This window comes from Rhinoderma darwinii, chromosome 1, assembly GCF_050947455.1.
Source record: "Rhinoderma darwinii isolate aRhiDar2 chromosome 1, aRhiDar2.hap1, whole genome shotgun sequence".
In the NCBI taxonomy this organism is placed as follows: domain Eukaryota; kingdom Metazoa; phylum Chordata; class Amphibia; order Anura; family Rhinodermatidae; genus Rhinoderma; species Rhinoderma darwinii.
The window spans coordinates 430,734,316-430,761,142 of record NC_134687.1 but is presented as its reverse complement, the minus strand read 5'-3'; the positions used below and the strand labels follow the sequence as shown (position 1 = coordinate 430,761,142).

At 42.3% G+C, this 26,827-nt stretch overlaps 1 protein-coding gene across 4 annotated transcripts in view; it reads right to left on the bottom strand.

The window, feature by feature from the left end:
• Positions 1-264: 264 nt before the first annotated feature.
• ANKRD13A (ankyrin repeat domain 13A) overlaps positions 265-26,827 on the bottom strand; it is a 64,296-nt gene continuing 37,733 nt past the window's right edge. For all 4 annotated transcript variants that reach the window (XM_075830723.1, XM_075830705.1, XM_075830733.1 and 1 more), the window contains 10 exons: positions 25,404-25,593; positions 23,590-23,656; positions 23,400-23,481; positions 22,798-22,859; positions 11,294-11,424; positions 5,057-5,214; positions 4,050-4,160; positions 3,800-3,960; positions 2,382-2,449; positions 265-760 (listed from right to left, as the gene is read on the bottom strand). In XM_075830723.1, coding sequence (XP_075686838.1) covers positions 565-760; positions 2,382-2,449; positions 3,800-3,960; positions 4,050-4,160; positions 5,057-5,214; positions 11,294-11,424; positions 22,798-22,859; positions 23,400-23,481; positions 23,590-23,656; positions 25,404-25,593 — 1,226 coding nt within the window. In that variant the 3' untranslated portion in view covers positions 265-564. The remainder of the gene's footprint in view (positions 761-2,381; positions 2,450-3,799; positions 3,961-4,049; positions 4,161-5,056; positions 5,215-11,293; positions 11,425-22,797; positions 22,860-23,399; positions 23,482-23,589; positions 23,657-25,403; positions 25,594-26,827) is intronic.

Genomic DNA, 26,827 nt, shown 5'->3' with positions numbered 1-26,827 from the left:
GGAAATGTGTTTTTGTTCCATTGTTACAAAGTACTTAACCTTTTGTTCGATGAATTCATTTCTATATAGCACTTTAATGAACTAGACGTGGCAGCTACTGGTGCCAACTTCTGATAAAGCTCTAGCTCAACAAAAAGACTCACCAGGTATACAGTATTTACATACCAGTGACACGCCACATGGGGGTCTACACTGCTCTGCATTCACTTTAGATACATCTGTATTTATAAATTCAAAAAAGGACACTTTTGCTGTACTGCTTCCTGAAAAGGGAAAACCTGTAAGATAATTTATGCCATTTATATCAATAGTTCTTCATTACAAACGGTCTATTGGACTACTGGAAATAAGGAGGCAGAGTCCCCGGTTTGCAAGTCTTTAAAAGAACAGAAAAAAGAATCATAAGTATCAAAAATGTACAGTTCTTTGGTAGATACAGAGTCTGTGGAGTGACCTTTATTCCCTCGCACATGGCATCTTCACTGCTGGCATTAGAAAGGTGAAGGCTAGACCCGTATCATAAGAGGTTCCCAAGCCAGTGTGATATTTTTTGTAATTCACAGTTTATTTCTCCGAAAGAGAGAGCCGTATGATCTCCGCCAGCTCAGCCTCTTCTTGGAGTCGCATATTTTCCTGTTCTGCTAGCTCCTTGGAAGATAGTTCCATAGCAAATTGTAAGTCTTTGTCAAAGCTCTGAGAATGGCTGCTAAGACTCGAGTGGGCACTTTGAGAGTTGGCAAGTAGGCTTTCCTGCAGAGCCCTAATGGATATAGATGAAACGTCTTTTTATTACAAAAGGTCAATAGCCAAAATATAAAGTTCTTTGAAAAGAAAAATCTGTCACTACAGTGCATTGGCATGGAGACAAAATGCATCGTTGGTAATGGATCAACACACTGCAAGCTGCTTCAGTAACCCATGCACATCTGATGTATTTTTAGCCAAACACCATGAGTAGATACAAAACAGAAAAAACAAAGAAATCATTAAAAAAAATAATTAACATACGATAGTTTCCATAACCCCCTCACCATCTCAGCAGGCAAATGGGGGTCTCCCAATAAGGGGGATCTAAAAAGTGGGTCCCACACATCAGACATTTATGGCATATCTTGTGTAAAGACCATAAAATCTCTTCCGTGGGAAAATGCCCTTTAAAGATATACCGTATATATCGGCGTACAAGACGACTTTCTACACCCTTAAAAAAATGTCAAAAGTGTGGGGTCGTCTTATATGCCGGATATTGTCGGATATTAGGGATGCACGTTGCAGCCGCACAGCTCAGTATAGTACACATGACTATGAGAGCTGGGCTGCGGCTGTGTAATTCAGCCACAGCCCCGCTCCTGAGTCCTGACATATGCGCGCGGGGTCAGCATCATGTGATGCGGCCGGCGCTGCACTAATGATCTGCGGCATTGAAGACAGAACATGGCGGGCGCGCTACAAAACACCCCCATGTTCTGTCTTCAGTGCCTGAACTGCCGCTCATTAGTGCAGCGCCGGCCGCATCTCCTCATGCTGACCGCGCGCGCACTTCCTGTCAGGAGCGGGGCAATGGCTGTATTACACAGCCGCAGCCCCGCTCTATAACGCCGGAGATCAGAGAACCTCTCATCTCCGCCGTTATTCCCGTGAATGCTGCGATCACAGCTGACTGCAGCATTCAGGGGAAAGTGAGAAGGGGGGATGCCCCTGGATCGCGTCACAGGGAATTCCTGTGACGCGATCGAGGGCCATACCATATATGGGCAGACAGCCCAGGGTCTATTGACGGACCCCAGGGCTGTCTGACCATATCTCTTGTTGTTAGGATATACCCAAGTATGTCCTAACAACAGCCTGTTTGCTATCCGTCCACAGGCTAATGTACTGGCACATATCTGATATATGTCAGTACATTAAAGTTTAAAAATAAAGTAAAAACAAAGTATGGTTACATTTTAAAAAAAATACACATTCACCTTTTTTACAATAAACATTAAAATAAGTCTCAATACATAAAATACACACATTCAGTAATGGCGCGGACAACAATGTTTTTGCATCATTTATGATGTGTACGCTGTAAAAAAATGAAATAAACACGGCTTTCATTCACTTATTAATGTGAGGCGCGAGGTGCGATGAATTTACCCTCCATGTTCCTCACATTAATAGTAATTAACCCCATCATGTACCTCGCCTATCTGCGAATGCGCGAGTTCAAAGAGACAGAGTCCTGGGTCCTGCCGCCGATGGCCATAGTGAAGCGCTCCTGCACGAAATGGTGAGTATATCTTAAATTCTATATTTTAAGGGTAAAAGTTGGGGGTCGTCTTATACGCCCAGTCGTCTTATACGCCGACATATACGGTAGTTGTAGTTCATGAGTTTACCTTTCATACTGAGCATCAAACACCTGATTTGAAGAGATACTTCCATTCGAATGGCTTTGTGACATTTGCTATAAAAATAAAGACAGAATATGGCAATTAATATACTTTATATAGTAATGGTGTTTCAGAGAAAACATTGGAGATAAATATATTACAGCAACGGTTTCTCACAGTCAATGCAGGACTGCAGCAATTCTGCCATCTCAAGTGAATCACAAATTTGTATACATAGAACCTATACAAAGGGCATACACATGCATCATTTTACATAATAAATCCTCCCAGGTAACAGGACTATACTCCTATTATATCATATAACACCAAAAAAAAGAACCCACGGAGTCTAGAAGTCAAAATGTAAAAAACAATCAAGAATCGAATATAGAGCTCATACTATAAATTACCATAAAATTTCCAACAAACCAATAAATAAAGTGCAAACGGTTTGACCGGAAAGGATCAAAAAAAAATCGAAAGATGGAGGATAAGGTACTGACCCATGTGGCTGAAACTCGAGTAATGGCGACCTGCCCCAACGCATTTCAGCTTCCGCCTTCGTCTGGGTGTGGCACTTACAAGTATATCCTTCCTATTTATCCTGTATAAGAGCCAATCACATACCGATTGGCCAGGTGTACATTGCACTGGATAAATGCCTCGATCAATTGTTGGCGTCATGTCCGCATTTGCCCGTAGCCCTTCATCACGTGATGAGGGCGTCATGTGATACGCGATGAGCGCGCGTGATTACATCACGGCAGCGCCTCTGATCACGTGCACATCAAGATACCGGCTCGTAGTGAGTTGCTAAGGACGCCTGCGCACTTGATCGAGGTACATTATCTCCAGTGTGGTATGATTTGACTAACCTTGACATTATAGTATGGATATTTAAAGAGATCTATTCAAAAGGAGGCTTCACAACCATCTCTATCATTTAGGAAACTTGTAACCATTGTAATAATTTTCTGGAATAAAAAGACTGTTTTTTACATTTTGACTTCTAGACTCCGTGGGTTCTTCTTTTTGCTGTTAAATTTGTATACATATTGGTTCCAGTTTTCTGGCGTAGAAAAAGCACAAAAGCCTCGCACGCCACTTTACCAAAAAGTAGATGGGGCTTCATAAAAGGGGACTGAGACATCCGTGGCCCGATGAGTTTACTATAATTTACACCAGAAACGGACGTAATTTAAAGAGCAAATCAACCACAGCTCACATCTGCTGTAGAATAGATGTTCTGAAAATTGGCCGCCATAGATGCGCCCAATTTATTAAAGAGGCTTTGTCACCACATTATAAGTACCCTATCTTCTACATAATGTGATCGGCGATGCACGCAGGGGCACACAGCAATCTTTGCCCATGTGACCAGTTTCCCGGCCAAAGTCGCCATGTAGCTCCAGCCTAAAGCTGACCTGATTTCCACTGCACTCTAGAAGACTTTGCTGAATAGCAAACTGCATGATTTCATCATCTTCATCACGAATATGTAGGCTCCTTCCATTTTCCTGAATGTGGTAGGACGGCGGAATATCAAAAACAGATTGATCTACTTCAAATTTTGGAACAGCAGTGGCTGTAAAGAAAGAATGGACAAACGACATGAAATACAACCAAAATATCAAAAAAAAAAAAGGCACAAAGTTATCAGCTATGAGCTTTCACCTTCATCTGGTGTTCCTTTTGGAGTGGTTGGAGAATTCTCCTCTGCCGTGGAGCAAGTGTTCACATTCCCAAATGTAATTCTTGCATTTAGCACATGAAATAAGGGGATTTCTGTGGTAAGAAACAAGGTATTTAACCTACAAGGATTAAACCATATAACACTGCAATATAGTAAAATATTAAAAAGAAAAGACATATACATATTAGAATAAGGCTCTGTAAAGGTTTTCTTGTGACTGTAGTCAGCGAGCAGAACAACAATTGTATAAGGCCATGTTCACACAAGACTTTTTTGTTGCAGATTTTCAAAGCGGATTTCAATCCAAAATTTGCAACTTAGTACAACGTTTGTAAATAGGGTTTTACAAATCCTCATTCACCAGCTGTGAAAAAGTAACGACTGCTTGTGAACATGACCTAAACGAGGTTCTTTGGATTGTTGCTTTGGGTTTATGCACATTAGTTCTCACTTGATCTTTTTCCAATGACGGCTGCTGTATACAAGGGCTGCAGTTACTCAGTAGGGAAAAGGTGGCGCTATTCTCACGATTAGAGCTGCAATTTATTATATTTTTTCTATGGGGTTATTAAACAAACCACACAATATTTAAGGGGCCATTTTTCACAGTAGACCCTTGGACCTGGATTTAGAATATGAAATACTATGACAGAGCCACTTTAAACCGCTGGGACAGGAGAGAGATTTCTGCTCCTGCTGATGTATTTAGCTCACGGAGGCTTGCCTAGACTGGAAAGCAATTGTCACAATCTCTCAGCTATGAGCAAAGTGGTACTGTATCCACGTGTCTTTAGACTCCAGAACTTTCCTATTCTTTGACAGAACCAGAGATCTTGAAAATGTTGAGGAATTGCAGCAGAAAATATATATGAAAGTTGAAGAACCTTTCATTATGCAATGACTGAACCTTACCAACATAAAACCAGAAAACCCATTTAAGTGGATAGTTCATTTTCTTTTTTAATACACATAGAATATAAAGTTGCACCTATTTTCACTGGAAAGCCAGGGGGGAACTGAAGTGTTATGAAGTCTCGAAGATGAGCAAAGTGAGAACTTGTCCTGGCCATTAGGTCTATGATGGGAGTGACTTGCTCTGCTAGGGAAAGAGGGAAATCTTCGCACATCCACAGAGTGCCTTTAAATCTGTAAATAAGTCACATTATTTTTTTACAGAATATAGCAATAAAGCCGAATGAAGACATTATATATATATATATATATATATATATATACACACACACACACACACAGGTTATATAAAACTATTTGTTTCTGTCATAAGGAATAACTGAAGAATTAGAATAGCTAATGCTAATGTATATATCAGATCATGTATGTCACCTTTTCTACATAAATAATTCACTATAAATGCTAGTGACAGCAAAAATCCAATATCAATTCCAACTTTCTTAATATTAGCAGTAAGACATGCCTTAGATGACATCACTCTGAATAAACTTAGAAGATATTCTTGTATGAAATATTACGCACATACACGCAGATGAGAACATATTTTGTAAAACTATCATTTACGAACACAGACCGTTACATAGTTAGGGCCTGTTCACATCACTGTTCGCTTTCCGTTCAAGGGTTCAGTCGTGGAACCCTGCAACGGAAAGTCAAACGGAAACCACAGCTTCCGTTTGCATCATCATTGAGTCGACTGCGCTATTGATTCCATGGAAAAAAACAGAAACCTGCCGCAACGGTGACAAACTGAAACCATTAGCAGTGTTTCCGTCACCATTGATATCAATGGTGATGCAAACGGAAGCTGTGGTTTCCGTTTGACTTTCCGTTGCAGGGTTCCAAGCCGGAAACCTCCGACGGAGCCCCAGAACGGAAATCGAACACTTATGTGAACCGGCCCTAACATAGGTTATTAGTATTAGTTAGTACGGTTGAAAACACCACATGTCCATCAAGTTCAACCAAGGGATGGGAAAAGGGAAGGGAAAAATTTCTACACATAGGAGCTAATATTTTTAGTTCTAGGAAATTATCTAAGCCTTTTTTAACAGGTTTCCGACCACTGGCTGTATTTATACGGCCAGCGGTCACGGTCTCTGAAGTCCGCCGTATAGACTAATTACGGCGGCACTTCAGAGACTGTGCACGCGCGATCCCGTGCACACAGCTCTATGCCCTGGCTGTTGCTAACAGCCATGGGCACTGGGCAGAATGTCAGGGGCCAATCTTTTGGCCCCTGAACATGTGATTGCTGTGACAACCAATCACAGCGATCACATGCATTTGTACGTATAAAACAGTGTGCACGCGATCGCGTGCACACAGCCCTGTGCCCACGCTGTTACCAACAGCTCTGGGCACTGGGCAGAGTATCAGGGACCAATCTGATGGTCCCTGAACATGTGGTCTCTGTGAAAACCTATCACAGCGACCACATTTGTTTTATTTTGACTTTTCTGGCAGTAAATCTCCTGCCTCTTTTCTTCTCCTCAAACATTGTTTCAGTTTGAGGAGAAGAAGAGACTCGGGAGAATCGCTGCCAGAAGAATACTGTGAAAAAAAATACAGTTACACTCTAAAAGATTCTCTGTATAGATAGATAGAAATCTATCTATCCATCTATCTTATTTTCTATCTATCTACCTTTCTTTCTTTTATTCTATTAGAATAGGCAGGTAGGGAGTATATAATTATATATATATCCACATATATATAATATATATAGCAATAGCAGTTTATTTTTTTGTTAGCGGTAGTGTAGATATCTATAGCAGTTAGTGTTAGTGACGTTATGGCGAGGAAGTTGTTTAGCGCCGAGGAGGCATACGCCATGCTGTGGTCTAAGTCGGAGATGGCGTCAGAGATGGAACCTGTTTTGGGCAGTGACGATGACAGCGTCACTTCAGGTTCATCTTCAGGGGACGTTGTCCCTGATGCAGTTGAAACTGCAGAACATGAAAGCGCAGGGCCAAGTAGCGCTGTAGCACGGGACAGCCTGGTCCCTCCAGTCCAGGCTCTTGTATGGGCACCTGCCCCATCTTTTGGGCCTAGAATCCACGGATTTACTGCCACTCCTGGCATAACCGTGGACAATACAAATTTTGTCCAAATGGATTACTTCCATTTATTTATAACGGACGACATCCTAAATCTGATAGTCCACGAAACTAATTTATATGCCACTCAATATATAAGGCAGAAACCTTCATCCACCCATGCCAGATATTGGACGCCCACCAATTTGCAGGAATTAAAAAAAATTTTTGGGGCTCACTCTAAATACGGGTATTGTAAAAAAGCCCTCCATTAGGTCTTACTGGTCAACAAGACCCGCCCAAGCCACCCCAGTATATTCTGCAGTAGTGCCCAGGTCTCGTTATGAGACAATAATGAGGTTCCTCCACTTCAATGACAACGCACAGGCCTCCCCAAGTACCGATGCAAACCGGGATCGGTTGTTCAAAATTAGACCACTGATAAATTCCCTGAATAATTTATTTCTGCAACTCTACACCCCTGAGCAGAATGTAAGCGTGGACGAATCCCTCCTCAACTTCCATGGAAGACTTAGCTTTCGCCAATATCTACCTTCCAAAAGGGCAAGATATGGCCTTAAGCTCTACAAATTGTGTGAAAGCGGGTCAGGATATACCACCGCCTTCAGAATTTATGAAGGGCGGGACCGCTCAATAAATGTTCCTGGATGCCCCCCTGATCTTTCCACCAGCAGCAAAATTGTGTGGGAGATAATGCAGCCTCTGCTTCACAAGGGGTACCACCTGTACTGTGATAATTTTTATTCGAGTGTGCCCCTGTTTAGGCATTTGCATGCTGCAAGGACTGGGGCATGTGGTACCATGCGCAAAAACAGAATGGTTTTCCACAGCAATTAGTGGGGAAGCGCATGGTAAAGGGGGACTCCTGTGCTTATGCATCTGAAGAATTGCTGGCGGTCAAGTTCAGGGATCGCAAAGATGTGTATGTGCTAAGCACGATTCATACCGCAGGAACAGTGGCAGTGAGGGAAAGGGGGACAAGCACAAACCAGTGAGCGTGTCCGAATATAACCAGTAGATGGGGGGGGGGGGTTGATTTAAGCGACCAGGTTTTACAGCCCTATTTAGTAAAACGAAAAACTAAAACCTGGTACAAAAAAGTGGCCATTTATTTGTTACAGGTGGCCATCCACAACTCATTTGTGCCTTACAAGAAAAACAGAGGCAGAGACACATACCTGGATTTCCAGGAAAAAATTATTGAAGGCCTCATATTTGATGTTCAGGACAACCAAGAATGCCCCCAGTCTGAGGATGTCACGCGACTGACTGAAAGACACTTCATCAGTCGGATTCCCCCAACACCAACCAGAAGCAACCCCCAGAAAAAGTGCCGCGTCTGCAGAAAAGACGGGCACCGCAAAGATTCCCGATATTTCTGTCCCTCATAACCAGGCCTGTGCATTGAGCCATGTTTTAAAAAATACCACACTGTTCTGAATTATTAGATTTTAGTTAATTCGTTGAAAATATATTTTCCCTACATTACTTTTTTATTTTTCCCCTGATTTTACTCCAAGGGTGAGGGAGGGAATGGGTGGGGGGTGGATGTCATGTTTGCATGTTCTCTAAAGTTCATCTGCTGGAGAGCTCCATTTGCATAAACCTGCAATTTCTTATTTTAGAAAACCCCAAAAAAATAAAATTCCCATTATACCCCAAGATGAATATTTTGGGATTTCTGCTTCAAGAGCAGATATTTTGGAAGTGTTATAGAAACTCTGTTGAGTTTTGTAAAACCAGCTTTGAAAAAAAGCGATTTGTGAAATAAGCTTCTATCATCCGCCCTTCTACATCTCTATGTGATAATAAGGCCGACATATTTGGTATCCCCATGCACGGGAGAAGTGGAAGAATGTGAAAGGAGATGAATTTTGGCCGTGGTCTATGCCGTGTGTGAAAAATGCTGGTATAAACTGACGCATTTGCTAAAAAAAAGCTAATTTTATTTTGTTCCATCTTATTCAAGAGACTTTCAGAAGAAAACTGGACTGTCTAAAAATATGATAAACCCCTTGAAGGAAACCTTGTGGGGTCTACTTGTGTGAATGAAGTCATTTATGGGGTGTTTCTAATGTTTCAGCAGCATTACACCCCCCAGAAAACAGTATGCTGCTATAAAATCAAATGCAAAATTCCTGGACCGAAAAGGCCAAAAAGCCTCCTTTTATGCCGAGCCCTGGCACATGCCCGCACAGTGAATAAAGCACACATATTTGGTATCCCCATGCAAAGGAGAAGTGGAAGAATGTGAAATGGGATGAATTTTGTCCGTGGTCCATTCTATGTGTGAAAAATGCTGGCATAAACTGACGCAATTGCTAAATTCTTGCATTGTTTTCCAATTTTGCCCACTTTAGAGAAAAAAATAAAAATTATATATACTGACAAATGCCACTAAAACAAAGCCCTATCTGTCCTTTAAAAAGAGTGTAAAATTCAAAGATGAACTTTATTCACCTGCAGAGTTATAGTCATCTAAAGAAGCGCATAGCAAAATTGTGAAATTTGCTCTGGTCATTTAGCTGTAAAACAGCCTAGTCCTTAACCGGTTAAAGCCATCTACTGTCCCTGCTGTGACGGCTCCTGCGGTAGACTATTCCATAGATTCACAGTTCTCACAGTAAAGAATGCTTGTCGCCTCTGCAGATTGAACCATTTTTTCTCCAGACGGAGGGAGTGCCCCCTTGTTTTTTGAGGGGGTTTTACATGGAACAGGATTTGACAATATTTTTTGTATGTGCCATTCATATATTTATATAAGTTAATCATGTCCCCCCTTAGTTGTCTTTTTTCAAGGCTAAATAGGTTTCATTCTTTTAATCTTTCCTTATAACTTAGATTCTCCATGCCCCTTATTAGTTTAGTTGCTCTTCTTTATATTTTTTCCAACTCCAGGGCATCCTTTATATGAACTGGAGCCCAGAACTGAACTGCATATTCTAGATGAGGCCTCACTAATGCTTTGTAAAGTGGTAATATTATATCCCTGTCCCGCAAGTCCATGCCTCTTTTAATACACGACAATATCCTGCTGGCCTTTGAAGCAGCTGATTGACATTGCATGCTGTTATTTAGTTTATGATTGACAAGTACACACAGATCCTTCTCAACAAGTGACTCCCCCAGTGTAGCTCCCCCTAGGACATATGATGCATGCAGGTTGTTGGTACCCAGATGCATAACTTTACATTTATCTACATTGAACTTAATTTGCCAAGTGGACGCCCAAACACTTAGTGTGTCCAAAACAGCTTGTAATTTACGAACATCTTCCATAGACTGAACTATATTACATAGCTTGGTGTCATCTGCAAAAATAGAAATAGTGCTATTAATCCCATCCTCTATATCATTAATAAATAAGTTGAATAATAGTGGTCCCAGCACTGAACCCTGGGGTACACCACTTATAACCGGGGACCATTCAGAGTAGGAATCATTGACCACAACGCTCTGGATGCGGTCCTTGAGCCAATTCTCAATCCAATTACAAACTATAGTTTCTAAACCTATAGTCCATTAGACGTCTATGAAGGACAGTGTCAAATGCTTTTGCAAAGTCAAAAAACACTATATCCACAGGGGCCCCTCTGTCTAGGCTTCTACTCACCTCTTCGTAAAAACAAATCAGGTTGGTTTGACAACTTCTGTTCTGAGTATTATAAGCGACAGTCAGCCCGGTTTTACTATTTTTGGTCACATAATCCTGTATATAGTCCCTCAAACATTTTCTCCAAGATGGATGTTAAGCTTACTGGTCTATAATTACCAGGGGAAGACCTAGAGCCCTTTTTGAGAATAGGCACCACATTTGCCCTGCACCAGTCCCTTGGCACTATACCAGTCACTAGAGAATCTCAAAATATTATGAAGAGGGGGACAGAAATAACTGAACTAAGCTCTTTAAGAACTCTTGGGTGTAACCCATCTGGTCCCGGGGGCTTGTGTACATTTATTTTATTTAACTTAGCTTGGACCATATCTACATTCAGCCAATTCAGTAGATCAACGGATATATTAACAGCACTGGCACCGGCTACATCAGCTGCTCTTTCTTCCATTGTATATACAGAGCTAAAGAACCCATTTAGTAACTCTGCCTTCTCTTGATCCCCTGTGACCAACTCCCCAGTACCACTATTTAGAGTACACAGTTGGGAGAATGCAAATCTTCATTCACATCTACTCACTTCTGAGTCCTTATGGTCAATTCCTTAGGTCTTCCAATGTCCCGGTTTTTAAGTTCAAAATCAGGGTTGAAGTATTCCTCTGGAGTGATAGCGGTTGGATTGTTGGCGGTTGCAAATTCTGTGGTAAGATCCTAAAAAGCACCAATAACGGAAGGAAATTAAAAAGGTAAATCAGAGTCTCTTTGTATTTTTGTACATGTGGCCTCAGAGGCCCAATTACTGTTAGTTTTAAAGAAAACTTAAATAAATAAATTAAAAAAAATATTGAAAAAAAAAAAAATGAACTGGGAGAAAAAAAATTTATTATAAAATAAAATGGTGTTTTGCCTCAAAGATCCCTTTTTTGTTTTTATTTGGCAGGCTAGTAATTGTAGTTTATAGAGCTGTGTGCCACGATTAGATTATTCCCATAGCTCTTCTCCACTTGTTTCTCAAGCACTTTACATACCATGTTTTACTTCCCCCTCCCTAATTCCATGTCGCTCATGTTCCATTAGCAAAATTTAATGCCCCATGAGTGAAAATTCTGTTAGAAGCTATTACTGCATGCAGGAGAAAAAAAAAAATAATCTATCTGGAACCTGGTAGTCAGAGGGAACCCAGTGGGGAGGATTTATGAAGACTGGAGTTTCATACGCCAGTCTTAATATAAAAGATAGCTGGGCGGCATAAATGCATCAAAAGTAAAATATGTTCACGTAAACTGCGACTTTTGATGCATTTGCAACTTTTCAAACGCCAGAATACTTGTAGAGAAAAGTTAATAAATTCATCAGTGCGTCGGAGTAAAGAGATCTTGTTCAAGTTATATTACAGCTTGTATAGCATTCTCTACAGTTACAACACGCAGGCAGACAAACCAGACTTGAACCCCTTCCCGCTTTGGCCACTTTTGACCTTCCTGACAGAGCCTTATTTTTCAAATCGGACGTGTCACTTTATGTTGTAATAACTTTGGAATGCTTTTACCTATCCAAGCGATTCTGAGATTTTCTCGTGACACATTGGACTTAAAGTTAGTGGTGAAATTTGCTCGATACATTCAGTATTCGATTGTGAAAAATACCCAAACTTTTGCGAGAAATTGCAAAAATTTGCATTTTTCAACATTTAAATGTATCTGCTTATAAGACAGGGAGTTATACCACAGAAAATTGTTTCTAATTAACATCCCCATAGGTCTACATTAGATTGCCATCGTTTTTTGAACATTATTTTATTTTTCTAGGACGATACAAGGTTTAGAACTTTAGCAGAAATTTCTCACATTTTCCAGAAAACTTCAAAAGGCTATTTTTACAGGGGCCAGTTGTGAAGTGGCTTTGAGGGGCCTATACAATACTAACCCCCATGAGTCACTCCATGTTAAAAACTGCACCCCTCAAAGTATTCAAAACAGCATTTAGAAAGTTTCTTAACCCTTTAGGCGTTTCACAAGAATTAAAGCAAAGTAGAGGTTAAATTTATAAAAAAAAAAATTTGTGTGCAGAAATTCATATTTGAAATAAAAAAATTTTGCTAACACAGGAGGTTTTATCAGAGAAAAGCAACTCCATATTTATTGCCTAGATTCTCCAGTTTTAAGAAATATCCCACATGTGGCCCTACTGTGCTAATAGACAAACACAGACCTCAGAAGCAGAGGAGCACCTAGAGCAGGGGTCTCAAACTCGGCCGGGTAAGTGGGCCACGTATAGAAAAAATGGGAAGTTGACGGGCCGCATTACTGTCAAATTTGATACAACAAATAACTAATTGATTAACAATTTTGTAAACTACTATAACACTATATTACTGTAATAATAATAAATTACTATAATAATACCGCTAGGTTTAAAATTTGAGATCTTTCTCCACATGCTTATTTCAACAATCCAGTTTTCCAATTTAAGTGTGGCTAAATGCAGTCCGGCGGCTCAGTTAGCAGCGTTTGGCAGACACACGTCAAGATTGGGCAGCCCCTTTTTAGATGCTGCCGCAGTGCCCTCGGCGGATGCTTCCGCAGGGGGAGGGGGGGGGGGAATTCATCTAGGGGTGTAGTGAGCATTTTGACTCCACAGGTGTTCTAGATTTTATAGAGGCTCGGTCACCAGATTCTCAAATCCCTATCTCCTATTGCATGTGATCGGCGCTGCAATGTAGATAACAGTAACGTGTTTTCTTTAAAAAAACTTTCATTTTTAGCATATATATATATATATATATATATATATATATGCAAATGAGCTTTGAAATTGACAACTGGACGTGTTTTTTTTCGTATGTGCAACTGGGCGTGTATTGGGTTTTTAACTGGGCGTGTTTACGTGTATGACGCTGATCAATCAGTGACCAGTCAGCGTCATACACTCCTCTCCATTCATTTACACAGCACATAGTGTTCTTACTAGAACGATGTGCAGCCACATACACAAGTGTCCTGATAATGAATACACATGACCTCCAGCCTGGACGTCATGTGTATTCAGAATCCTGACACTTCTGAATCTTTTCTGTGAGATTTCCAGCAAGCCACGCGTAATCTCGCGAGATTACGAGGTAAACGAGATTTCGTTTCCCTTGCTGGAAATCTCACAGAGTGTATGACGCTGACTGGTCACTAATTGGTCAGCGTCATACACATAAACACGCCCAGTTAAAAACACAATACAAGCCCAGTTGGACATACGAAAAATAACGCGCCCAGTTGTCCATTTCAAAGCTCATTTGCATATATATATATATATATATATATATATATATAAAAATAGCTCAGAACTTGGCCAAAAATGAAAGTTTTTAAAAAAAAAAAAAAAACTTTACTGTTATCTACATTGCAGCACCGATCACATGCAATAGGAGATAGGGATTTGAGAATCTGGTGACAGAGCCTCTTTAATAAAATTGGGCAGTGAAAATAAAAATAAAATCTTTTCTTCAATAAGATGTAGCTTTAGCTCAACATCTATTAATTTTCTCAAATAAAAAAGGAAAAAAAAAAAAAGAAGAACCCCAACATTTGTAAACCAATTTCTCCCGAGTACAGCAATACCCCATATATGTGGTCATAAACTGCTGTTTCGGCACACAGTAGGGCTCAGAAGGGAAGGAGCGCCATTTGGCTTTTGGAGTGCAGATTTTGCTGGATTGGTTTCTGGGCGCTGTCGCATTTGCAAAGTCCTTGTGGAACCAAAACAGTGGAAACCCCACAGAAGTGACCACATTTTGGAGACTACACTCCTCAAGGTATTCACCTAGGCGTGTAGTGGGCATGTTAACCCCGCATGTGTTTTGCAGAAATTTGTGTGCACTCAAAGTTGCAGAGTGAAAATGGGATTTATTTTCCATAGATATGACAATATGTGGTGCCCAACCTGTGTCACCATAACAAGACAGCTCTCTAATTATTATGCTGTGTTTTCTGGTTTTAGAAACATCCTACATGTGGACCTAATGTTTTGCCTGGATATTTGACAGGGCTCAGGAGTGAAAGAGCACCATGTGAAATTGAGGCCTAATTTGGCGATTTACAAAGTATCGGTTCACAATTGCAGAGGCTTTGATGTAAAATAATAAAAGAAACCCCTGAGAAATGACCCCTTTTTGGAAACTGCACCCCTCAAGCATTTATTAAGGGGTGTAGTGAGCATTTTCACCCCACAGGTCTTTTCCATAAATGAATGCGCTGCGGATGGTGCAAAGTAACAAATTCAATTTTTTTCCCTAGATATGCCATTTCAGCGGCAAATATGTTGTGCCCAGCTTATGCCACTAAAGACACACACACCCCAAAAATTGTTAAGGGTTCTCCCAGGTATGGCGATGCCATATATGTGGAAGTAAACAGCCGTTTGGGCACAGTGTAGGGTCAGAAGGAAGGTAGCGCCATTTGGCTTTTGGTGCGTGGATTTTGTTTGGAGTTTTACTGGTATATCAGTTTATAATGTGGGGGTACATGTAAGCTGGGCAGAGTACATCAGGGGCAAAGTCAGGTGGAATAACAATGGGGTAAAAAAAACAATAAAAGAACCCATAGATGTGTGTTACGCTGTGGAGCAATAGTTTCTGCACAGGCCAGTGTCGCACTGATAAACGGTGTCCTTTCTTATCCCCCTTTTGGTCCACACTCCGCACCTTTGCACTTTGGGGAATTTTGTCGGAAGTGTTGTCCTAGTATAATACGGGCGCCCTCGCTTCTAGCAGATATGTTTGGGCCCTATCCTTCCTGGTTCCCTAATTTTAGGGCCTTGATAAATCGCCTCTCGAAACAGATGTAATGTTCCCCTCGGGCACAACAGCATATTTTTTCTTTCCTGACTTATTGGAGCCTTAACTAAATTTTATTTTTCCATAGACGTAGTGGTATGAGAACTGTTTTTTTTTTGCTGGACGAGCTGTAGTTATTATTGGTACCATTTTGTGGTACATGCGACTTTTTGATCACTTTTTAGCCTATTTTTTGGGAGGCCAGGTAACCACCACGTGTTATAAATGACATGGTAACTTTCCTCTGCGGGTCAGTACCATTTCCGACGATACCAAATTTATAGCACTTTTTATGTTTTACAACTTTTTGCACAATAAAATTACTTTTGTAAAAAGAATGTATTTTTCCTGTCGCCATGTTGTGAGAACCATAACTTTTTAATCGACGGAGCTATAGGTACCATTTTTGGATACATGTGACTTTTTGATTACTTTTTATTCCAATATTTTTAGGGAAAAGTGACCACAAAACAGAAATTCTGGAATAGGTTTTTTTTTGCCCTTCACCGCGTGGAATAAACATAATTTTATAGTTCAGGCCGTTACGGTCGCGTCGATACCAAATACGTATGGTTTATTTTTTTCAATAATAAAGGACTTGATCAGGGAAAAACAGCGATTGTGTTTTGTTTTATTACTTGAAACTTTTAGAACTTTTTTTTTTTTTAGTCCCACTAGGGGACTTGAAGGTCCAATTGTCAGATTTTTTTTCTTCTAATACATTGCACTACCTATGTCGTGCAATGTATTAGATCTGTCAGTCGTTCACGGACAGCAAGCAGATCAGGCTTCGCCTTCGGGCGGGGCCTAATCGGCTTCCGTAACGGCAGAGCAAGAGGCCATTGTTAGGCCTCCTGTCGCCATAGCAGCAGTCAGAAGCCCTGCGATCGCATGCAGGGCTACCGATCCGGTATCAAACTCTAAGATGCAGCGATCGCTGCATCTAAGGGGTTAATGGCAGGGATCGGTGCTAGCCCAGGTTCCTGCCGTTACAGGTGGATGTCAGCTGTAACATACAGCTGACATTTATCGCTGAGGACACCGGCTCAGCTCCTAAGCCGGCGCCATCTTGCCGTCGGCTACGGAAGCATTTTAGGCCCCGCCTAAGGGCAAGGCCTGGAAGGCTTACGCACTAGGCAGAGCGGCAGGCCAGTATTAGGCTTCCGGTCGCCATTGCAGCCACCGGCACCCTGGCAATTTCATTGCCGGGGTGCCGATGAGCTGCAAACCCCTTAAATTCAGCGATCGCCTTTGACAGCTGCATTTAAGGGGTCAATGGCGGGGATCGGACCTAATTCGGTCCCCACCTTTATAGCAGGTTTTCAGCTGTAACATACAGCTGACACGGGGGAATATTGGCACCAACTCAGCTTCTGAGCAGGTGTCCACCATTTGTCGTATGGATACGGAAAAATGCGGGAAGCATTGGCTTTCCATGACGTATCCATACGACAAATGTTGGAAGGGGTTAAAAAGCCTCAAAGTGACCGAATTTTTGGTCTACCGCAATTGTGCGTTTAGCTTGTGCGGTAGTTGTTTTCTTACTGCCTTTTTTGTTTGACTATGTGTCTGTGTTTTTCTCTAATGCCCTGTTTTTTTACTCCTAGCTTGTTTCCTTCCTCTTCTTCCCTCCTGGCGATCCTGGACTCCGGCCCTTCGTGCGTTAGCCGGCATACCTCAGCGAGCCGTTTAGTTTGCATCCATGGCTGACCTTACTATTGCCTCCTTCAATGTGGTTCCTACATCATCTACACAAGCGTAAGGTACACATTGCATGCTTCCAGGAAACACACTTTAAGGAGGGACATACCCCTACCATTAAGCATAAACACTACACTACTTGGCATTTCAATAATAATCCCCTTTCCAGATCGTGTGGAGTTGCCATAGCTCTCCACAAGTCCCTCCCCCATCAGGTTCTCAATCTTGTTGTAGATCCCGACGCTAGATACATCGTCTTAGTGCTTAATATTGGTGGGAGGGAATTCACGGTGATTAATGCTTATGCTCCTAACCAGGGTCAGGTGCCCTTCATTCTCCAACTTATAGAAACTGCCCTTCCGGTGGTCCGGGGGACTGTGGTGCTGTGCGGAGACTTTAACCTTACTTTGGATCCGACGGTGGATAATTCTACTGGCCTAGTGTTGCATATGGTGCTATTAGGCGGGCGAGACGTGCTCTCCTACAGCTTCAACTCTGTGATGCATGGCGCCTACAACATCCCACTGAAAAGGATTATAGTTTTTACTCCCATCCGCATGGCACCTACAGTCGCTTGGATTACATTTTTCTTCAGCAACATGCTCTCCCCTGGGTCGCCTCTACGTCCATTGGCAGTATCCTGTGGTATATTGTACCTTATATCTCCTCTTCATCACTAAGGGCCCCTGGACTTGGAGACTAAACGAGTCCCTGCTCCTGGATGGGGTATGCCATGCTGACTTGCTTCAAACAGTGGAGCATTTCACACTTGATCACGCCCAGGATGACACATCTCCCTTGGTTCGTTGGGAAGCCCTTAAATGTGTCCTCAGGGGGGGGTCCTCATAAAACACGGGGCGCGCCTTAAAAGAGAAAGGGCCCACTCCCTTAAAATTGCTCTCCAAAAAATTAGCGCTCTTGAACTGGCTCACAAGCGTGCGCTGTCTCTTCCGATTTTGCGGGAGTTACAGGTTGCCCGACAGGACGCCAGATGGCCCAGCAGCGTGCTCTTCAAGTCTGTCGTAGTAAATTCTATGAGTTTGGTAATAAGAGCGGACGCATGTTGGCCAGAGCTTTAAAGGCTAGGATTGCCCAGTCACACATACCAAACACTAAATCTCCTTCTGGCCAGGTTGTTCACACGACCCCAGAGATAGCGGATTGCTTCCATAGCTTTTTTTCTGATCTTTACAACCTTGACCCTCCCACCCCTGCCCCCTCCCATCTGCCGGACTGGGATTCTTTCTCCTCTCCCTTCACACCGTTGTCTAGGGAGATAGCTGAGGAACTTGATATGGACTTCACCTCCCCGGAGCTCCTTGCGGTTATAACCGATCTTCCTGGGGGAAAAGAGTCCTGGCCCGGATGGCTATACTGCCAAGTTTTACAAGGTGTTGGCTGACCGTTTGCTACCGCTTCTACTGCCAGCTTTTAACTCTATTTCCCTGGAGGTCCTGTTTCCTTCTAGCTCCATCTTGGCCCATGTCGCGGTTATCCCTAAGCCGGGCAAAGATCCTCAACTATGCTCCAGTTATCATCCCATCTCCTTGCTCAATGTAGACCTAAAAATTTACGCCAAATTGCTCGCCAATAGATTGAATAACTACCTGCCTGGTCTAGTCCACCCGGACCAGGTGGGGTTTGTGCCTGGTCGGGAGGCCCGTGACAACACCCTTAAAACGTTTGATATCATTCACCACGCCCAGACTAACCACATCCCGCTCATGATCCTATCCCTAGATGCTGAAAAGGCGTTTGACAGAATATCGTGGCCTGCCCTTTACCAAACCCTTCGGCATGTGGGAATAGGACCCTCTCTCCTGGCAAAAATTATGGCATTATATCGTACGCCTTCGGCCCAAATAAAAATAAATGGCTCCCTCTCGGCACCTTTCCCTATTCACAATGGCACACGACAGGGCTGTCCCCTATCCCCCCTGTTGTATGTTCTGGTCATGGAACACCTCATGGCCTCCATTCGGAACAACACGGATATTAAGGGTATTAACATTGGAGGGATGGAATACAAGTGCTCGGCATTTGCGGATGACCTATAGGTCTATCTCACAGACCCTCTTCCTTCATTGATGTCCAAGTTGTCCCGTTTTGGAACATGGTCTAATTTCAAGATCAATTTCTCGAAGTCTGAAGAGCTAAATGTTTCTCTCCCGGTCCTGTTAGTGTCGATTCTCCAAAGTAATTTCCCCTTCTCTTGGCCCTCCAGGGGTATTACATATTTGGGTGCCCGTATAGGTAGTGACCTTACACAATTGTTTACAAATAATTTTCTCCCCCTACTGGCCAAGTTTCGTACTGATCTTAATTCCTGGCATAAGACTGAATTTTCCTGGTTTCGCCGTATCAATATTATTAAGATGTCTCTCCATCCCCAATTACTTTATCTCCTGCAGACGATCCCCATCTCTTTTCCATCCTCCTATTGGTTGCGGCTTCAGCGGTGCTTTGGCTCCTTCATTTGGCCGACTGGTCGTCCACGTTTGAGCCGGGCTCTTCTGACTCGTTCCAGAGGTACGTCTGCCGGATTGTCGGCTCTACTATCTGGCATCAACTCACGCACGTGTTTTCGATTTTTTTTCATAACCATGAATCAAAACTATGGGTCTGTTTGGCTCAACAACTATGTTCCAGTACCCTATCATCCCTGCCGTGGACCCTGTCCGGGAACAGACCGACCCAAGCCTCCTTTGTTGTTTACCATACCCTCCTGGCGTTGCGGTCCTTAGGGCCTGGAAGTATGCTTATAGACCCCCTGGGTCCTTTAACTCCTATTACGGATAATCCAGCCTTTCCTGCTGGTAAGGCTAGTCGCTCCTTCCTAGGTAGGTCGTCCACCGGCCCCATGTATTTTGCCCAAGTCCTCTCCGCTTCCGCTCTTCTCCCTCTAACCTCCATCTGCCCCGATGCTGTGCCCTCTACTCGCCATATGTATAAATACGCCCAGTTAAAGCATTTTTATGGAGCGGTTAATCGACGCGCACATCTTCATCGGTTGTTGACTGACTTTGAGCGCCTATGTGTTTCCACCCAGCCCCCTACCCATACCATCTCCACAATATATAAATTACTCCTTTCACAGCGTTCCCAACAACTCCCTTCTTTCTGCGGGGCCTGGGAGAGAGAATTACATACTACATTTACTGATGCACAATGGAAGCAGTGTTTCTCCCTTTCTCAAAAAGCCTCTATAGCCATTAGGGCCCAGGAAACTAGTTACAAAATTGTCTCTAGATGGTACCGGGTCCCGGCTGCTCTTCATAAATGGTATCCGTCTGTGCCTGACAATTGTTGGCATTGTGGTGCTGTAGGAGGTTCCATGTCTCATGTTTGGTGGAGCTGCCCCTTGTTGAGGAGTTTTTGGGATGCAGTACTTAAATTGATATTGGAGGTTACTGGAGTCTCTGTCCCCAACTCTCCGGAAGCAGCTCTTTTATTCATGTTCCCGATGCCAATACACGTTTATAAAAGCTCCCTAACTAGACATCTCCTTCAGGCAGCAAAGTCAGTGATCCTGCGCAGGTGGAAAACGGCAATACCCCCAACATTAGAGGAGTGGTTTCGGGAGGTTGCCTTGATACAGCGAATGGAACACCTGGTGGCTCACTCCCCGGCAGCTGTGGTAAAATACACGTCTACGTGGTCTCCTTGGATAGTGTTCCTTTCTTCTCCTTCCTACCTCACGGCTGTAACTTGAGTCGGCCTATGCCCCTGTGAAGTGTACTGCGGTTCTTGCTAGCTGCTGTTTGCACTCATAATACCCCGGAACTGGAGTCCAGGATCCCCTTGTCCTCTCCCCTCCCTCCTATTCCTCCCTCTCTTGGGGCCTTTTTCTATACTTTCTCTTCCCCTGTCTAGGGTAAGGTGCCTCTCCTTCTCCGCTTGTATTAAGTGGCCTCTCTGTACCTCCTGATGTTTTGCTTCTAGGCTTATTCATGCTACTGTTGTATACTGACCAATATCCTTTATATGGAGATGTGATGACCATTATTGATTTTTTGTTTTTGCTTTGGTCCACTGACCTAGTTTGTCGTTTTTATTTAAGGTGTGGAGGCCTTCCCTCCACTATGTTTTGTAAGTTTGTGTTCTAAAACTCAATAAAAAAATTTGAAGAAGAAAAAAAAAAAAAGCCTCAAAGTAAATAAAGCCACATATTTATACTTTATTGGAGATTGAAAGCCTAACTGAGCATATTAAGCAACTCCCCTATTGCTTATCTCAAACGGTGCTTGGGGAAGAGGAAAAGGTCATTATTGTTTTGCCAAACACAGCTCGAGCTGCAGTGTAACTGCAGGGGGAGATGCTTCTAATGGCCAAGAATCTTTGCTTCAACACAAGATGTGGATCAAGGCTCTAGCAGCAGTCCAGCTCCAGCAAGTTGAAGTGAGAGCAGCACACATTTGCAGCACTCACTTCAGCCTGTGTAAAGAGCAGAAGGGAGACCAGCAGGAAACAACAACGTGATCCTCCCCCTGTCCCTGTATCGCTTCATATGACCCCAGGGGAGTGGTAACTTTGTTCATGTTATCACCACACCTTAAAGGCTCTTTTCTTTTTTGCAGAAAAGGATTGTGAAGATGAAAAAAAGTTAAAAAATAATAATAATTTTCTTGTATACACAATGTTATTATTGAAAATACATAATTGGTATTGCTGCATCCGTAAAGACCCGTCGTAATAGCGACAACTCGTCTAATAAAGTTATTATTATATACCACAGCGTGAACGCCGTAAAAATAAATCCCAAAGAGCAATTGAGAAATTGCGGTTTATTTTCCAACCCCCCTCAAAAAAAACTTGCATTATATGTATGCCAAAATAGTGCCTATGAAAACTACAACTCGTCCCACAAAATACAAGGTCTCATACAGCTACATTGAAAAAAAAGATTAAAAAGTTATGACTGCAGAAAAAGAGGGGAAACAAATGTACGTAACTGTACATGACAGTCAGTAGGGGATTGGGGGGGGGGGGGAAGAGTACGAAGCGTTCTTAGAGGCGGAGTCTATTCCATACAGCGCTGGTATTGGATGTATGTTACAGACGACACCATACTGTAATGGCCCAGGATTGAAGAAAACTGACTCCGCCAGTTTAACCACTTAGACGCTGCAGTTCATTGTGACCGCGGCATCTAGGCCGTTATTAAGAGGGTTAAGCCCCCTCTGCCACTCCATCGGCACGCCTTCCATTCCCGGAAGCACCTGCAGCGGTCATGTGCCATTCATCACCGCTGAGGTTAGTGATTGGCTGATCAATGGGTGCTTCAGGAGCTTCTGGGATGGGGTGAGTATCGGATAAATTATTTTATAGCATTTCTTGCCCCAGAAAAGATTTTTAAAAGTCCCAGAAAATTCCTTTGATCAATGTGCCCGCAATTCTTGAGATCTAAACAAAAAATATGTCATTCAGGACATGGGGCTTATACAATAAAAAGACAAAATATGAAATAAGACAGGAGCATCATTGCATAGTAAGGCTGTTCAAATCCATATAGCAACAAAGCAATCATCAATACAACACACAATGACTTTACTACTCACCCCTTGTGCTCCAAATTGGTGCTCTACAGTCCCCAATAAGGACTCCAAGAAATTTCTGTCAGCTAACAGATCATACAGAAAAAGAAAAAAATATATATAAAATTCATAAAGATTTACCAATCCAGTCCTTATAAACACATTATACAATCATAGGCAGTCTTGGCTGCCGTTTAGCGGTGCTCCATTGGGTCAGAGCGAAGAGCAGCGATTACAGCTAAACTGTAATGGGAGTGTTAAATAGTCGGAAATGCACCCACTTTATCAGATGCTCAGGCTACTGTATCCCAGATGCTTTACACTGCAGCCATCGGCTGCTATTTATAAGCAAACACGCGCCACTAGTTTGCCAGGAAGGCTGTGCATGGAGAGCAGATTACTAGTACAGCAAGAGGAGCATCATAACAAAAAAAGTTAGAAAACGGTTCAGCCAATATAGGAATTCTATACGAATTGTCCCAAGACTAATATTAAAAAGAATTTAATACAGGGATTGTCTTTTTACATAACATTGTCAAACAATAAGATGAATCCTGGTTTATAAAAGGCAATAAATAATGGGCATAATTCCAGCACCTTAGTATAAGGAAAACAGATTCCGTTACCTTTATAACGAGACTTTTCTTCTTCTGTCAAATGCTCCGTCCGCGTTTTTGTAACAACATTGACATTATTTGCAGAGTAAACCTAACGAAAAGAAAATTATTATTTACACAACTGAACTAAGGAAAAGCTTGCGAATACCATTGTAGAGATACATATGGACAACACACAAGTAACACACACGGAAATTACCTTTGCTTCATACGTATTAACGGATTCTGCTTTGTCAGTCCTCCATCCCCAGAATCCAGACTTCGTTCTAAAAGGGGAATTATTGCAAAAAGTTGTAAGGATTATCCACTGGCAAGAAATTAATCATTGGCAATGAAGAAAACAGTAGGCAGTCTGTATTAGGAACGCCTGAAATGTTCACAAACACCCGCTTTATAAAGCACTGCAGATTTTATTTCGACCTGTGGACATACCATTGGTGCAACCTGTGCAGCTGCACAGGGGCTTAGTAGATACGGGGGCTCACTTTTACCTTAAAGAAGCTTTCTTCTGTCTAGTAGATCGCCAGCCTGAGATAATGAATTGTATGGCTAACAATTACTGATGGATTGTTAGGGAGACATAAGGGGGCAATCGATGATGATGATATAGTGCAGAGAAAGGGGCCCATTTACAGTTCTTGCATGGGCGCTCTCAGCTGTCTGTGTCCGCACCCGAATATACAAATATTGTGTTTACACTCGCTTTATCTGGTTGGTCTCTGTTCAGTTATTATTGGCTCCATTAACCCCTTAAAGGGTTATTCCCATCATAGACATTTATGGCATATCCACAGGATATGCCACAACTATGAGATAGAGGCGGGTCCTATCAATAACTGGGATCACCCAACCCCATCCTGCCTGGTAAGGTGGAGAATAAACCCTTTAAATAGGCAGGTCTATTTGGGGCCTTCAGGACTGAGCAATTTTTTTGTTTATTTCATCGGTGCATTCCAAGAGCCATAACTTTTTAATTTTCTCATTTTTAAAAGCAAACACACCCACTCCTCTCCCCTCTTCCAGTTGTCAGGGGACATTCAGGCTGCCCTCATACACATAAGACTCCATCTACAATTATCTATGGCGTTTGGTCAGCTTGAGGCCCAGTTCACACAGAGTTATTTTAGGCCGATTTTAATGCAGAAACCACGTCAGAATCCGCACAGAAAACAGAGTTTTTTCCCACGGTAGCTTTTAGCTGCTCGCGGTAAAAAAAACAAAAAAAAAACGGCATGCCATTTCTTGCTGTGGTAGCGCCTCTGACCTCATATTGAAATCAATGGGAGGCAGAGAAAGCTCAATGGCCACGGGCAAAAAAGGCCGTAAAAAACGGCGCAAGAAAGTGCAGGCAGGTCAAAAATCTGCCTCAAAATTCCTTAAGAAATTTTGAGCCAGATTTTACTGCATGCAAAAAAAAATTCCGTGTGAACAGGGACTTAAAAGGGATTGTCCAGCTTTATAAAACAGGGAATTCTGAGTTGATAAAGGGGGTCCGTTCTTCAGGATTCTAATCCCTTGGCCAGAGTGGAGAGAACATCTTCCTCTTTCTGGAGGACCGATCCTGTCCTGCATTACACAAACAAACAATCCATTAATTAGAATGGGCACTGTGTAACACTTCATTTCTCCAGTGATGGCGCTGCAGGGAAATTGAACACTTACTGCCAGTTTGCTTTACAGATTACAGCTGATCGCTGGGGGGCACTTTGTGATCTGCCTATTGTGAAGGGACCTTCTTAACAAGGGTTGTCTTAAGTGGACAACCCCTTTAAGGAGAATAGTACAGGCCCTAAAACGGTCTGCATCGATAGGCAGAAGAATATATTCAAACTTTATGCCCTAGACAAGTGACAATTTTTCTGAACCTTAAATGTGTTCAGAACATGATGGAACCCAATAAAAAACAACAAAGGTGTGGAGGACTTCTCACTCAAAACTCACTACAATTTTCAAACCCCTTCATTTCTGGTATCCTACAAATGGACAAGTGCATATTTGAGTACACTGGACTACCTTTCAAAGGCAATTGAAGTTGTATCCAAGGAGGTGTTAATAACGGGAGAGGTGAGTCTCTTGCTGACTTCCCGATCTGCTGGCTGCATGGAATCCAAAGTAATGCCCTCTATTTCCTGCGAGATATCAAAGCGTTCCTTTGTGACGGTCCGGTCATCATGGTTGATCTCCATCAGCTCTGCCCAGTTATCTGTGGACATTGGAAGTCTGTTTGTTTCTTCATAGCATTGACTGGGAAATTAGATTTTAACCCCTATTTTAAACCTTAATGACCAAGCTATTTTTTGCGTTTTTCCATCGTCGCGTACCAAGAGCTATAACTTTTTTAATTTTGCGTGGGCACAGCTGTATAAGGTCTTGTTTTTTGCGGGACAGGTTGTATTTTTTAATAACACCCTTTTGGGGTACATATAATTTATTGATTAACTTTGGGGGGGGGGGGGAATAGAAAAAACCCCATAAATATCGCCACTTTTTTGCTTCTTCGATTTACGCAGTTTACTGTGTGGCATAAATAATATAATAACTTTATTCAGTGGGTCATTACGATTGTGGCGATACCAATATTATATGGATTTTGTATGTTTTACTACTTTTACATAGTAAAAACACTTATTTTCAAAATTCTTTCTTTTTGTGTCGCCATCTTTTAAGAGCCATCATTTTTTTATTTTTCCGCCGATGCAGCTGTATGAGGGCTTGATTTTTGCGGGACGACTTCTAGTTTTCATTGGTACCATTTTAGAGTACATGCAACTTTTTATCAATTTTTTTTTTTTAAAGGCAGGATGAACAGAAAACAGCAACTCTAGCATTGTTTTTTATTTTATTTTTTACGGCGTTCGCCGTGCGGGTTAAATAACGTAATCGCTTTATAGGTGGGGTCGTTACGGATGCGGCGATACCAAATACGTGTAATATTTTAATTTTTTTGGTTTCTTTTTTCATATTAATGTATTTTATAAGGAAAAAAGTGGGTTTTGCATTTATTTTTTTTATTTATTTGGGATTTTTATTTATTTAATTATTAACTTTAGTAAACTTTTTGATAACTATTTCTAGTCCCACTAGGGGACTTCACTATGCGATCTCCTGATCGCTTTTATAATACACTGCAAAGCAGGCATCCACTACAGGCAGACCTAGGGGCTTTTGTTAGGCCCCCGACTGCCATAGAAGCCATTGGCACCCTGCGATCACAATCGCAGGTGGCCGATGGGGTGAGAGGGAGCACCCTCCCTCCAAAACCCCTTGGATGCGACACATCTAAGGGGTTAAACGGGTGAGATCGATGTTGAAATCGATCCTACTCATTAGTGCAGGTGTCCGGCTATCTTTAGACCGCCCGACACCTGTGCCGGACTTATGTCAGAGCGCTGTGAAAAGGCGGCGCTCTGGCATAAGTACACTTAATGGCCGCCGTG